A 14,104-nucleotide genomic window follows, 5' to 3' on the forward strand; every position below is an offset into this window, starting at 1 on the left:
CTGCAGGAATTCAATAATAATAATACAATCGTCTTACAAAGGTGTAAATGATGACGCAAGGTGCAAGACTGTGGAGAATAAGGCCTGGCGTCCGTTTCCCTATTCATTCCCACTCTTATTTACTTCTAGGCCTCCTTTCAGGATACTTCATTACGAAGCAGCAGGAATTGACCCACAGGTAAAGCTGAACTTAGATTTCCCCCCTGTAAATCTGACTTTTTAAAATACTCCCCTCCACGTCCCAGCTTTCTCAAAAAAGACACAGAGCCCCCCAACATTCCACCTGCCACATCTCATCCCTGGGATGGGAATTTTTGGGAAGTTTGGTGAAATTCAGAGAGAGATTTGAAAGTTACGGTGTCTCAGTGTCTCTGTCACTGGAAAATGCCCTAATTCTTTCTTTTTTGAGGGGGAGGCGAACTCATCCTGTCTCCAGAAGGGTTTGGTGTCCAGCCTCCCTGTTTTTTTTATTGGCCTTGCTGCGGGAGAGGTGCCTTTGAGTTGATTTTGGGGTGGGGCGGTATTTGGGGAATTCCCAAGTTATAAAGAGCTGGTTTGACGTGCACAGAGAGCACTATTTACAGTAGAAATAATGTAAACATTTATAATTTAAACTGACCTTCTGCTGACTCCAGCCTTTGCTGCAGTCACTGTTGGAGTGAGCCAGTGCTGGGGGTCATGGACGGGGGAAGGTAAGCAGGGGCGGATCCAGGGGGCAGGAGTCCAGAAGGAGGGCATGGGGGGAGAGGGAGGGGATTGGAAGGGCGGTCGACTGGAGGTAAGGGGCACATCGAGCATTAGCATGGAGTTGGGCTCTCTGATCTTGGACTGTGGGGCTCTGCAGAAGGGGAAAGTGGAGGGGGACGCAGGACACTGGTGGGCCATGGAGGGTGATGCAGGAGACCCTGTGGGCATAGGGTTGCCAGGTGCCCGGTTTTCGACTGGAAAGTCCGGTCGAAAAAGGAACCTTGAAGTGTCCAGTCAGGTATACTGACCGGACCCAAAAGTCCGGTTAGCCAGATTATTAACCCACACCAGCCCCTGCTCAGCCGGGGCTGCCTCCTCACTGCAAGCAGGCTCCTTGTCAGGCTGCAGTAGCTCCTGTCCCAGCCCCAAAGCAGAGGGAGCCCAGTTGGGGGGTGGGAGTGGGAGAGGGAGGTGGAGACAATCCAGGGAGTGACAGGGATGGGGCGGAGAGGAGTGAGTGATGGGGGCGGTGCCTTGGGAGGAGAGACGGAGCGGGGGCGGGGTCTCGGGGTCCGGTTACCAACAAATTGAAAGGGGGTAGAGAGTGTGAAATGTGGGCAAATGAGAGTGGGCATGGGGGACATGTAATGGATTGAAGGGGTCTGGGGAGCCATAGAGGGAATGTGTGTGTGTGTGCGGGAGAGATGTGTGCACGTAGGGACTAGAAGAGATGTGGGTGGGATCAAGCAGACAGCTGGAGGAGCAGATAGAGAGGAGGGAAGAATAATGGGGGAGATGGAGGGATGCTTGGAAGAAGGCCAAGGGCCTCAACGAGATGGCAGCTACTGGGGAGCATGAGGAGAGGCAGAGAACAGGTGCCTGGGAGATCTTGCCAGGCCACAGGAAGGCCTGGAAAGGCTGGTCATTGCTGAGGGTGGGTAGGGTCCCAGGGTGGGGTGTGCAGGATCACAGTAGACGTGGCCAAGCAGTGCGTGGGACGATGGGACTGGACATAACAGGGAAAGAGCACTGGGGGCTTGAGAGAGGGTGGGGTCTTGTAAACATCTTAAAAACGTCAAACACTTAAAATCTTCTAGGTATAAAACTTTAAGCGTGTCATGTCTCCCCTCGGCGGCTCCCATAGTGCCCTGGCTGGTGGAGCCCCTGATCTGTCACACTCTGCTTCCTCCAAACCACGGAGAGAAGGACGCTGCTCTCTTTTCCCCGCGACCAAACAATGATGCTGCCTTGCAAATGCTCTTCCTGATCAACAAGCCGTCCCTGATGCAGGGGAACAAACAAGACAGCAGAGCAAAGTTAACTCCAGTTACTTTACAAACAGGGAGGAGATCATCAGAGCCTCTCAAATGAGAACGAAATTCCTCTGCTCTGTCTAAGGGGTTTCCAGAGCCGTCGTCTCTGTACTTTATTAGTGCCTGATTCAAAGCCCATGGAGGCCAGTAGAAATCCTTCTGTTGATTGCAGTGAGTTTTGGGTCAGATTCTGTGTGCTTCCTAGCTGCTTCTCTAGGCACCACAGTGACAGAAATAATAATAATAAAGAATTATACTAATTTGAAAAAAATGTTGGAACGTGTTTAAAACTGCAGCCTGTGTTTTTCAGGCCGTATTAAAAACACTGTCTGTTTTTAGGAGACAAGTTTAAGTAGCTGGTGGAGAGTGCATTCTTTTTTACTCCTGTGAGAATTCTGCACCACTGCGCAATGCAGAATTTGTGCAGAAATTAATGTTGTGCACGCAGAATTTCCTTTTCCTCCCTTCAGAAATGGGCTGCAGAGCTGCTGACTGCCACTAGGGGCCGCTGGACCCAGCAGAGCCCAGCACGCAAATAGAAGACACTGCCGGGGGCGGGAGAGGGAAGGAGCTGGAGGGTTCCTGGCAGCAGCAGTTCCCCGCAGGCCCTGAAGGAAAGAGGAGGTGTGCAGGGAACTCCCCATGAGCCCAGGACCCAGCATCAGGCTGTTTCTCCCTCTGGATCCTTGGGCGTCCATGGCAGGTCTCTGGGGCAGAGAAACAGGAACTGGTTGTCATAGGGGTTTTTTTAACTCTCTACTCCTGGAGGAATTTTTTTGTCTGTACTATGACAGGTTTCAGAGTAGCAGCCGTGTTAGTCTGTATCCGCAAAAAGAAAAGGAGGACTTGTGGCACCTTAGAGACTAACCAATTTATTTGAGCATAAGCTTTCGTGTAACAGTACAGACAAAAAGAAAAGGAGGACTTGTGGCACCTTAGAGACTAACCAATTTATTTGAGCATAAGCTTTCGTGAAGCAGACAAAAAGAAAAGGAGGACTTGTGGCACCTTAGAGACTAACCAATTTATTTGAGCATAAGCTTTCGTGAAGCTCACGAAAGCTTATGCTCAAATAAATTGGTTAGTCTCTAAGGTGCCACAAGTCCTCCTTTTCTTTTTGTCTGTACTGTTACAGACATACTTACTGACAGGTATTTTGAAATAAATTACCAAAATAATTGAAACTGGCATGATTATATAGTGTTGTTTTGACAAATAAAATATGCAGAATTTTAAAATATTGTGCACAGAATTTCTCATTTTTTGGCACAGAATTTTAATTTTTTGGTGCAGAATTCTCCCAGGAGTACTTCTTATGCCCCTGGATGTTAAGCATCACTCAACAAGGAGCAGACAGATACAATGGCATGTACTGATGGTGTTGCTTATTATTCAGCTTGGTCGAATTAGATTTTTATAATTTTGATGGATAATATCAACATATTTATAAGCATTTTTTCTCTTTGTGTCAATTTACATTTTCATTTACAATTTACATTTACAGTTGCATGAAATGCTGGGGAGGGGTCAGACAATTATTTAGACATTGAGATTCAACAGTTAAGGCTTTATAAAGCAAGTACATAAATTGTCAATATCACGTATCAAACTATACAAAGGAAATATCCTTAATTCGACAAATCATACCCGTTTTTACTGTTCATTTGCTAGTCTCTTTGTAACCAGCCTAATTCAAAAGTCTAAATCCCTCCGTTTTGACTCTTAAGTTCTCAAACAGCATTTTGCTTACTTCACCTACCTGTACATTTAGATTATTATAGAAGGAAATATATTTTCGTGGGTTAGTGTACGGTGCAATCAATGTTTATTGACGTTTACCAATAAAAATCTAATCCTTCGAAGCCTGCTTACTATAAAGTGGAAGTTGTCTCTACGTGTTTTTTAAAGTGTCCTGTTTTCCATGCAGAGAGCAGGACAGGCAGAGTACTTGAACACAGAGCGAGAACCTGAAGATTAGGTGGCTCTGTCTCTTTGCTAACTATCTCTGCTGTTGGAGGGTGGCTGGATTTTTTGTTTGTTTTTGAGCACTACGGCTATAACAGCCTCAGTTTGTTGGTTTCAGAGTAGCAGCCGTGTTAGTCTGTATTCGCAACAAGAAAAGGAGGACTTGTGGCACCTTAGAGACTAACAACGATGAAGTGAGCTGTAGCTCACGAAAGCTCATGCTCAAATAAATTGGTTAGTCTCTAAGGTGCCACAAGTCCTCCTTTTTTTTTTTTTTCAGTTTGTTGGGGTTGCCAACCTTCCAGGATTGTTCTGGAGTCTCCAGGATTCAAAGATTAATCTTTAATTAAAGATTATGTCATGTGATGAAACCTCCAGAAATGCGTCCAACCAAAATTGGCAGCCCTAATAGCTGGGAGCACAGATGTCACAATATACGGTCTCATGGTCTGTCCTAAACAGGAGGTGTTGAGTAAAGAAATCATCTGCAGCTATAGTGCAAAACAAAGGGGCTTCTATACAGCTTGAATCCCAGCTTTGTCTCCCTTGTTTGCCAGGGGACCACACCTAGTTTGGAATGCTATACAGCGAGCAGTGACATCTAGTGGCTGAATCGTATATTGCAAACAAACATTACAAACCATAGGACAAAATACAACATGGTTTTACAAAAGGTAGATCTTGCCAAACCAACCTGATCTCCTTCTTTCAGAAAGTAACAGATTTATTAGACAAAAGAAATGCAGTGGATCTAATTTACCTAAATTTCAGCAAGGCGTTCGATACCGTGCCACATGGGGAATTGTTAATTAAATTGGAAAAGATGGGGATCAATATGAAAACTGAAAGGTGGATAAGGAATTGGTTAAAAGGGAGACTACAGGGGATCATACTGAAAGGTGAACTGTCAGACTGGAGAGAGGTTACCAGTGGAGTTCCTCAGGGATCGGTTTTGGGACCAATCTTATTTAATCTTTTTATTACTGACCTCGGCACAAAAGGTGGGAGTGTGCTAATAAAGTTTGCGGATGATACAAAGCTGGGAGGTATTGCCAATTTAGAGAGAGACCGGGATATCCTACAGGAGGATCTGGATGACCTTGTAAACTGGAGTAATAGTAATAGAATGAAATTTAATAGTGAGAAGTGCAAGGTCATGCATGTAGGGATTAATAACAGGAATTTTAGTTATAAGCTGGGGACGCATCAATTAGAAGTAACGGAGGAGGAGAAGGACCTTGGAGTATTGGTTGATCATAGGATGACTATGAGCCACCAATGTGATATGGCCGTGAAAAAAGCTAATGTGGTCTTGGGATGCATCAGGTGAGGTATTTCCAGTAGAGATAAGGAGGTTTTAGTACCGTTATACAAGGCACTGGTGAGACCTCACCTGGAATACTGTGTGCAGTTCTGGTCTCCCATGTTTTAAGAAGGATGAATTCAAACTGGAACAGGTACAGAGAAGGGCTACTAGGATGATCCGAGGAATGGAAAACCTGTCTTATGAAAGGAGACTCAAGGAGCTTGGCTTGTTTAGCCTAACCAAAAGAAGGTTGAGGGGAGATATGATTGCTCTCTCTAAATATATCAGAGGGATAAATACCGGATAGGGAGAGGAATTATTTAAGCTCGGTACCAATGTGGACACAAGAACAAATGGATATAAACTGGCCATCAGGAAGTTTAGACTTGAAATTAGACAAAGGTTTCTAACCATCAGAGGAGTGAAGTTTTGGAATAGCCTTCCAAGGGAAGCAATGGGGGCAAAAGACCTATCTGGCTTTAAGATTAGACTCGATAAGTTTATGGAGGAGCTGGTATGATGGGATAACATGATTTTGGCAATTAATTGATCTTTAACTATTCATGGTAAATAGGCCCAATGGCCTGTGATGGGATGTTAGATGGGGTGGGATCTGAGTTACTACAGAGAATTCTTTCCTGGGTATCTGGCTGGTGAATCTTGCCCACATGCTCAGGGTTCAGCTGATCGCTATATTTGGGGTCGGGAAGGAATTTTCCTCCAGGGCAGATTGGAAGAGGCCCTGGGGGTTTTTCGCCTTCCTCTGTAGCATGGGGCACAGGTCACTTGCTGGAGGATTCTCTGCACCTTGATGTCTTTAAACCATGATTTGAGGACTTCAATAGCTCAGACATAGGTGAGAGGTTTATTGCAGGAGTGGATGGGTGAGATTCTGTGGCCTGCATTGTGCAGGAGTTCAGACTAAATGATCCTAATGGTCCCTTCTGACCTTAATATCTATGAATCTATGAATCTATTACACAGGAGAATCAAATATGGGTGACATTTTCTAATCCTGCAATGTTCTTGCAAAGGTTCCTTATTATTTGTGTTGGTTCTGGATAGAAGAACAGCACTCCTTAGCTTTGGGAGGTTTGATGAACTGGATGCATGATTTTTGCTGGGTCGAGCTCACCCAAAGGCCAAGGGTCTGTGGAAGGCTCCCCAACAGAGCCAAGTTGCAGTGTTGCTAGTGTGTGTGTGTGTGGGGGGGGGGCAGCCATGGAGAGAGCAACCCATTAAGATTCAGGGGGTTCTGTGCCAGCTCCTCACCAAGCAGCATGGCAGGGCGGAGAGGGGGAGCTGCTATTGGTTACACAGATCCTGCTGCAGGAGCTCTGGCCCCTGTGCCGGTCCAGGGATGGCAACTGCAACTGCAGGGCTGGCCTACATCCTGCGCAAAAAAGTTGGAGGCTAGATCCAACTCCCAAAGTTTCATAGAGGTCCCCACTCCAGCTTTGCCTCAAGGAGAAGAGGGTGTGACTTTCACCTTCTGTGCATGGATGAGGGGGAAATGCAATAAATATCTCACGTGTCTGTTCTCTTCTGAAACAATTTGTGCCCACTAAAAAGGCTTGGCTGGCCCTTGTGTTGCCCTGATTTCACTCTAATGGAACTGGTGTAAAACTGGAGTAAAGAAACGGCTAATCAGGCCTTTTGGGAAGCTCTTTGTTCATGCAAGTCATGATCAGTAGAGTGTGTGAAGCTAGTTTGATCCTAATCAGTTACTAAAAAGAACCTGGGGAGGGGGGAGTTGTGCTCTGAAATATCTGTGTGTAGGTGGGCACTGTTTTCATTGCTGGACACTTGACTTTCTTTAACCATCTCAAAAAAACCAAAACCAAACCAACTAAACAAAAATCCCCAGCCCCAAACCACAACCACAGAGGATTTTGCAGTTGCAAATGTAATTAATAAGAAACAGGAACGGCCTGCAATTGTAATCAACATTAGCTTTGCTGTAACTGAATCCATCTGCTATTTTTACAGTTAGATAAACTCGCATTTTAATCGTTGGTGTTTATTGGCCTCGTCGCATTTGTAAATTACAGTCACAGATCTGGAAATCTATGTAAACAGCAAACACATTTTTTTTTTTTCCAGACGTGCCTTCTGCAGTGACTTTAACTGAGGAAATCATGCTCCCCCAAATGAATGGAAGGCTTTCTTGCTGCTCTCTCCTCCTGTTATGTACTTGTTACATGTCTGCGGCAAGAAATGCAAATACACTGCTAGAGCTGAGCCCCCAGGAGTATTTCAGTAGCTTGCAGCCGGGAAGAGCATCCCTAGTTTATTTTAGTCAAGACGGTATGTATTTTAAATGCGTGGGGGTTCTCATTATCTGGCTTCGCAGGAGAAATAAGCAACTCGAGGGGAATGTTTCACGTGCTTGTGAGAGGGAATAACATTGTAGCTGTGGAAAAGGCCTCTTTGGCAATGGCGCAAATCAGATGGTCACAGTTCTTGGAAAACTTGAAACCCTAAATAGTTTGACAGAACACCTCTTAGAGCAGGAATTTACCAAACCCCCTGCATATTCCCGGTGATCACAGAAATGTGAGGAGGGGAGCACTTTCCTATTGTTGTTCCTGTTGGAGGCACCCAACCTGTAGGTTGAGCGGCCTGGGAAGATCCCTGTGTCTTTGTCAGACCCTGTTGCCTTCATCGGTGCTCTGTGTGCGCATAAGGAACTCCTCTTGTGGACTAGCTTGCTGAAAGGGGGGTTGTATTTCTCTCCAAAAGTGCCTCCTTGGGGGAAGAGGAAGTAACACTGCCCCTCTCTGTAAAATGGGAAACTGAGGCAAATAAGGCCAGCTTGTCATACCTGTATCTGTGTTGACGAGTAGCTTATGCCACAAGTAGCCCTGCTGAAATCAGTGGGGAGACTTGTGGAGCAAGCTACTACTCAGTGCGAGTAAGGGTAACTCAGTCTGGTCCAGAGAGATTAGGTGACATTAGGTTTTGTTCTAGCTACTCTACCTGGTAATCAAGAGGACCAGAGATACAGAGAAACCGGCTCTTATTGCCTTGCATAATGACAGGTTTCAGAGTAGCAGCCGTGTTAGTCTGTATCCGCAAAAAGAACAGGAGTACTTGTGGCACCTTAGAGACTAACAAATTTATTAGAGCATAAGCTTTCGTGAGCTACAGGCCACTTCATCGGATGCATACAGTGGAAAAAGAGACTGCTGAATTGGAATTAATTTGCAAACTGGATACAATTAACTTAGGCTTGAATAAAGACTGGGAGTGGATGTGTCATTACACAAAGTAAAACTATTTCCCCATGTTTATTTCCCCTCCTACTGTTCTTGTAAAGTGCTGGAAATGGCCCACCTTGATTATCACTACAAAAGGTCCCGTGTTGTGTGTCATCTGTCCCCCCCCCCCCCCCCCCCCGCCTGCTGGTAATAGCTCACCTTTCCTGGTCACTCTTGTTACAGTGTATCTGGTAACACCCATTGTCTCATGTTCTCTGTGTATATAAAATCTCCCCACTGTATTTTCCACTGAATGCACCCGATGAAGTGAGCTGTAGCTCAAAAAGCTTATGCTCTAATAAATTGGTTAGTCTCTAAGGTGCCACAAGTCCTCCTTTTCTTTTTACAGCTCTTATTGGTGTTTCAGTTTCTCCAGGTGCCCGTCTGTTTCTGGAACAGCTAGAGAACTCAGTTGGAGCGCTCCAGGACTATGGGATTTCAGTGGTGAAGGTAAATGAACATGTCATTTATTTTCCTAGCTGAGAAATGTAGACGTCTGTTATCTGGTGGGGCCGTAATTCTGATCACATGGGCACATGGGACAGTTCTCCATACAGGTGGTTATGCTGTCACTGTCTGCGTAACAGATGTATTAATGTGTTGACTGCAGATAATTCTCTCTAAACTCCAGCACTAGCATTGCTAGGCTGCTCGCTGGGAAGGTGCTGCTGTCATCTGCCCAATCCTGCAGTTGGCTCTCTGCTGGCAAACCCCCGGCTTGCATGGAACTCCATTAAACTCAGTTGGGTTCCATGTGAGTGCAGGAGTCTCCCTGCATGGATCATGGCCAGGGACTCCCATGATACATCCCCTCCCATCTTCAGTAGGGGAGGTCATGGTGCATCACGGGGGATGTAGTCAGAGCCCTGCCCACAGAGGACAATGGGAGGCACAATGGCAGCATTTCTAAATGGTTAAATTTTCAATATTCAAATTTTGGCTGGAAAAAAAGCTACATTTACTGTGGGGGGACGGACATTTTTCAACGAGCTGAACCTTTAATCCTTATCCTGAGGCAGGTTCAGAGATGACCTTTTGGCTGAAATTTCACATGCTTGCTTTCAGTTTGAGGAGAAGTGTAAAGAAATTTTCCTCAGCCTTTTCTATTAAGACATAAATGTTATCCTACTACGCAAATTAGTACATTGCTATCCAAACATAGTTTGGGCTTCCTATAGGAGTAACTGGGTGAAACTGAATGAAGGCAGCTAAATTATGTTTGTTTGAGAACTGTGACTTGGAATTTCCTGACTTCTGTGCTTGTAAAATCTTATCTGTAACACTGGATCCCATTCACATTATCACTTAATTGCATTTTTGCATATACAGTAGGTTTTAAAAGTTCTCTTTCATACAGTTGGACCATAAAATGCTTCCAACTTTATATATTTGTAGATATCTGTGCGTCGAGATTTATAACGACTTGTTTTACGTACCCAGGTTAATTGTCTCAAAGAAGAGGTATCAAGATATTGTGGGAAAGAAAATGCCTTAATGAAAGCATACCTGTTCAGGTGAATGGAGTTTTATTGCGTGCTAGCGACTAAATAAAATACTGTGGATTGTTTTTTGAAAGCTTCTCTGTTGCAAGGTTTTAAGGAAACCACGTCAGCAAGCTGGCATGTCAGGCACTGGAAGGATGTAGCAATGAAGGAGACTCTTTCCATCATGATCCTTTGAAACTAGTGGAAAGAGCTCCATTTTTAGATCAGGCCCGTAAGTAGTAGACAAGCTGTCTGCCAGTCCTAGAAGCCTCTCAGATTATCCAGGAAGTACAGGGAGGAACCTTTATCTTTCAATGATGAATCAGCATGGAAGATTCAATTTAAAATCGTGACTTAGGTGAATAGATGGAATGGATACCACAAGTCACTCTTATAGAGTCCTGGAAATGTAGGACTGGAAGGGACCTCAAGAGGTCATCTGGTGTCGTGTCCCCCCCGTCCCCCCATATCCAGGTAGGATTAGGTATCCCTAGATAGATCATTGCCCTGTAATAGTACTAGACGGGAATGGGAGGAATGGGTTAGACCATACAAGAGGTGCCTGGGTGAATTTAGTGTGATTTTCTTGACTTTGTTGGAGATAAGTTGCTTGGTGTTATTTTGGAGGAAACAAATATTTATACAAGGCAACTGCAGTCATTTTACACCCAGAACTGGTGTATAAGCGAACACTTTTTTGGTTTCTTTTTAACAAACCAGGAGGCTGAAGTTACAAGGAATAGAGACGAGAGTCTGCTAGACTGCAGGATTTCATTTTGGGGAAAAAAAACTGGACTGCATCTCCCATGGTTATATGATTCCCTTGATGCACTGTAGAGGTTCAGCCAGAGGGCGGACCATGATGCATCATGGGAAATGTAGTCCAGCCAGGGAGCCTGGCCCATGGAGGAGAATGGGGGCATGAGGCACCCAAATTTCAACTCCCACGAGGCACTGCATGGCTCAGAAGCTATTGACCTGATCAAAAATGAAATATTTCATTTAGATTTTCATGGTGGAAAACTGAAAATATTTGTTTTGTGAAAATATTTTGTGAAAATTGGATTTTCAGTTGAAAAACACTTTGATGAAAAATTCCCAGTCAGCTCTACCCTGTGTGGCCCAGCCACCACTAGAGGGGGACGGAGCACCACTCGGAGTAAGCATGGGTTACATTTGCTCACCACTGATCAGACTCCATACCTGACAAAGGATCTGATCCAAAGTGCACTGAAGTTAATGCAAAGTGGGCTATTTACACGATTCATTCTGGATCTCTTGCAGGCTTGTTACATTGAAGACACCACCAAAAGCACCTAAGTGAGTTAGGTGCCCAACTCCCATTGACGTTCCCATCCCTTGCACAAACGCTTTCCTTTTAACTGACCTGCCCCATTTAAGAGGATTCTCTTGTCTCCTCTCAGATGAGCATTTTGGGCGATGTCTGTCTAAAAGATAAATGCACTAGTTCAGCCAAAGGCATTGAGCTCAGTGCAGGAATTATATGGCCTGTAATGCTGGAGGTCAGACTGCATGATCAGAATGGTCCCTTCTGGGCTTAGAATCTGCAAAAAGAATCAGGAAATCATCTACAAGGACGAATAACCTCTATCTTGATTTATGACCTGGTGGTTTGTTCTCTTTCCCAGAGGTAACGTGTTGCTCAGAGAATTCCCCACAGATGCCCTGTTCGACGTGAATGCCATTGTAGCCAATATCCTGTTGTAAGTAGAATGAACATTCATCTGTGTGAAATCATTTGCTTTGTCTTTTCACTTGTTGCCTGAAGCTTTGCGTAAACATGAACTCAGTACATCCTGGGGGACTATTTTCAACTGAGCTGAAGCTGGCCTCTTTGTTGGTGTAATTTAGCCCTGCAAAATGAATTACGGGGCAAATCAGAGCAGTTGCATCTGCTGCTTCCTGAGGCAGGTAGCCAGAGGTGCACCTGCTCTGGTTTTTGCCTGCAGTTGTAGGTGAAAATTCTCTGGTTTCTTTTGAAGAACGCTGTAAATGAAATTTTTATGTCTTCTCAGTGCCCTCCTCTTTAACGAAGTTAAATATATTACAACGCTGGTGGAGCTTCAGAATCTAGAAAATTCTCTGAAGCGAAGATCAAATGTCGTCTTTGCCTATGTGCCAGCAATTGGAACACCAGGTAGTAAAATCACCCTTCCATCTTAATATCCCTTCAAGAACTTTTTCTGTTTTTTGATAAGATAGTGCAGAACTGAGTTTCTGACCTAGATCTCCAAACATCTTGGTTTCTTTTACAAAACGATCCATTTCACCATGCAGACTCTACTGAAATGCATGCAAATTAGTCAGGCATATATTTTTCTTGACGCCGATTCCTAAAATCTGGCCCACAATATTTAGCACGGGTGAGGGAGTGGACTAAGAATATATTAACTGGATCAATTCCTTTTTTTTTTTAGCGCACAGAGCAGTAATGGAAGCTGCTTTTGTACATGGGACTGCTCACCAGTTTGTTTTAACCACAGAAGTGGCGCTGTTGAAGACCATTGGGTGGGTATAACCCTCTGAGAAAGGGTCTCATCTGAACTGCTTATGCTGTTGGGTTGGTTTGGTCACAGCCCCCCCGGTGGGAAGAAGTGCAGACCCGGGTTTTGAGCGCTCCATAAGTAGCCCCGTTGAAACGAACGAGACTCCTCGCGGAGGAGAGAACTCTTTGCTGTAAATGTAACAGAATCTGGTTGTTTGCGGTCGGAGGAGCAGACGTGGGTGAACCAGGTTAGTTTCAGTAGAGCTAGCACAAGCTTTTGTCCTTACGTTGAACTGAAAGTGCAGCTGTGCTCCGAAGACTGAAAAAACCATCTGGGATGGCACATTGGCAGCTTCTCACTGATTTCCCTAGCAAATGAAGTCACTTTACCAGTGAAGAGCTGGTTTTTCTGACTGCCAGTCCTGCAGCTATCCCGGTGTCTGAGAGCCAAGCTTTGTTCTTCACGACTTATGTCTTTTCCTCCTCAACTGGCTGTGGTGCCCATGTCTCAACCTGGAGGTTTTAAACACCCAAATTTACAACATTAAACAACCCCTGAAAAGTCAGAGCAGGGAGAGCTGGTGGCTCTGTCAGTCACATACGGAACCAGAGGTCAGGATTCTGGGGCGGAGGCGGGAGGGACAGAGCTCTAAAGTGAGGAAGCTGACGTTTTTGGGTGGAAGATCAGACCAATCTGTGCACCCGATTCTGTGAAGCATTGAGCCCTATAAACCCAGCATTGAGTTCCCTGGAAAAATCATGGAGCAGGTCCTCAAGGAATCAATTCTGAAGCACTTAGAGGAGAGGAAAGTGATCAAGAACAGTCAGCATGGATTCACCAGGGCAAGTCATGCCTGACTAATCTAATTGCCTTCTATGGCAAGATAACTGGCTCTGTGGATGAGGGGAAAGCAGTGGACGTGTTGTTCCTTGACTTTAGCAAAGCTTTTGACATGGTCTCCCACAGTATTCTTGCCAGCAAGTTAAAGAAGTATGGGCTGGATGAATGGACTATAAGGTGGATAGAAAGTTGGCTAGATTGTCGGGCTCAACGGGTAGTGATCAATGGCTCCATGTCTAGTTGGCAGCCGGTATCAAGTGGAGTGCCCCAAGAGTCGGTCCTGAGGCCGGATTTGTTCAATATCTTCATAAATGATCTGGAGGATGGTGTGGATTGCACCCTCAGCAAGTTTGCAGATGACTCTAAACTGGGAGGAGAGGTAGATACGCTGGAGGGTAGGGATAGGATACAGAGGGACCTAGACAAATTAGAGGATTGGGCCAAAAGAAATCTGATGAGGTTCAACAAGGACAAGTACAGAGTCCTGCACTTAGGACGGAAGAATCCCATGCACCGCTGCAGACTAGGGACTGAGTGGCTAGGCAGCAGTTCTGCAGAAAAGGACCTAGGGGTTACAGTGGATGAGAAGCTGGATATGAGTCAGCAGTGTGCCCTTGTTGCCAAGAAGGCCAACTGCATTTTGGGGTGTATAAGTAGGGGCTTTGCCAGCAGATCGAGGGACGTGATCGTTTCCCTCTATTCGACTTTGGTGAGGCCTCATCTGGAGTACTGTGTCCAGTTT

The 14,104-nt window shown here is 45.2% G+C and overlaps 1 protein-coding gene across 4 annotated transcripts in view; it reads left to right on the forward strand.

Annotated features, from left to right (window-relative positions):
• The window catches only part of TXNDC16 (thioredoxin domain containing 16), a 78,204-nt gene that overhangs the window by 13,762 nt on the left and 50,338 nt on the right, over positions 1–14,104 (forward strand). For 2 of the 4 annotated variants that reach the window (XM_074956513.1, XM_074956511.1), the window contains exons 2-7: positions 7,375–7,578; positions 8,881–8,981; positions 9,972–10,045; positions 11,665–11,739; positions 12,052–12,173; positions 12,454–12,544. In XM_074956513.1, the coding sequence (XP_074812614.1) occupies positions 7,410–7,578; positions 8,881–8,981; positions 9,972–10,045; positions 11,665–11,739; positions 12,052–12,173; positions 12,454–12,544 (632 nt within the window). In that variant the 5' untranslated portion in view covers positions 7,375–7,409. Of the gene's footprint in view, positions 1–129; positions 179–7,374; positions 7,579–8,880; positions 8,982–9,971; positions 10,046–11,664; positions 11,740–12,051; positions 12,174–12,453; positions 12,545–14,104 lie in introns of all 4 variants that reach the window. The other 2 variants (XM_074956512.1, XM_074956514.1) reach the window with 2 other exon arrangements.

The sequence above is a fragment of the Natator depressus genome, chromosome 6 (genome assembly GCF_965152275.1).
Source record: "Natator depressus isolate rNatDep1 chromosome 6, rNatDep2.hap1, whole genome shotgun sequence".
Classification (NCBI taxonomy): Eukaryota; Metazoa; Chordata; order Testudines; family Cheloniidae; genus Natator; species Natator depressus.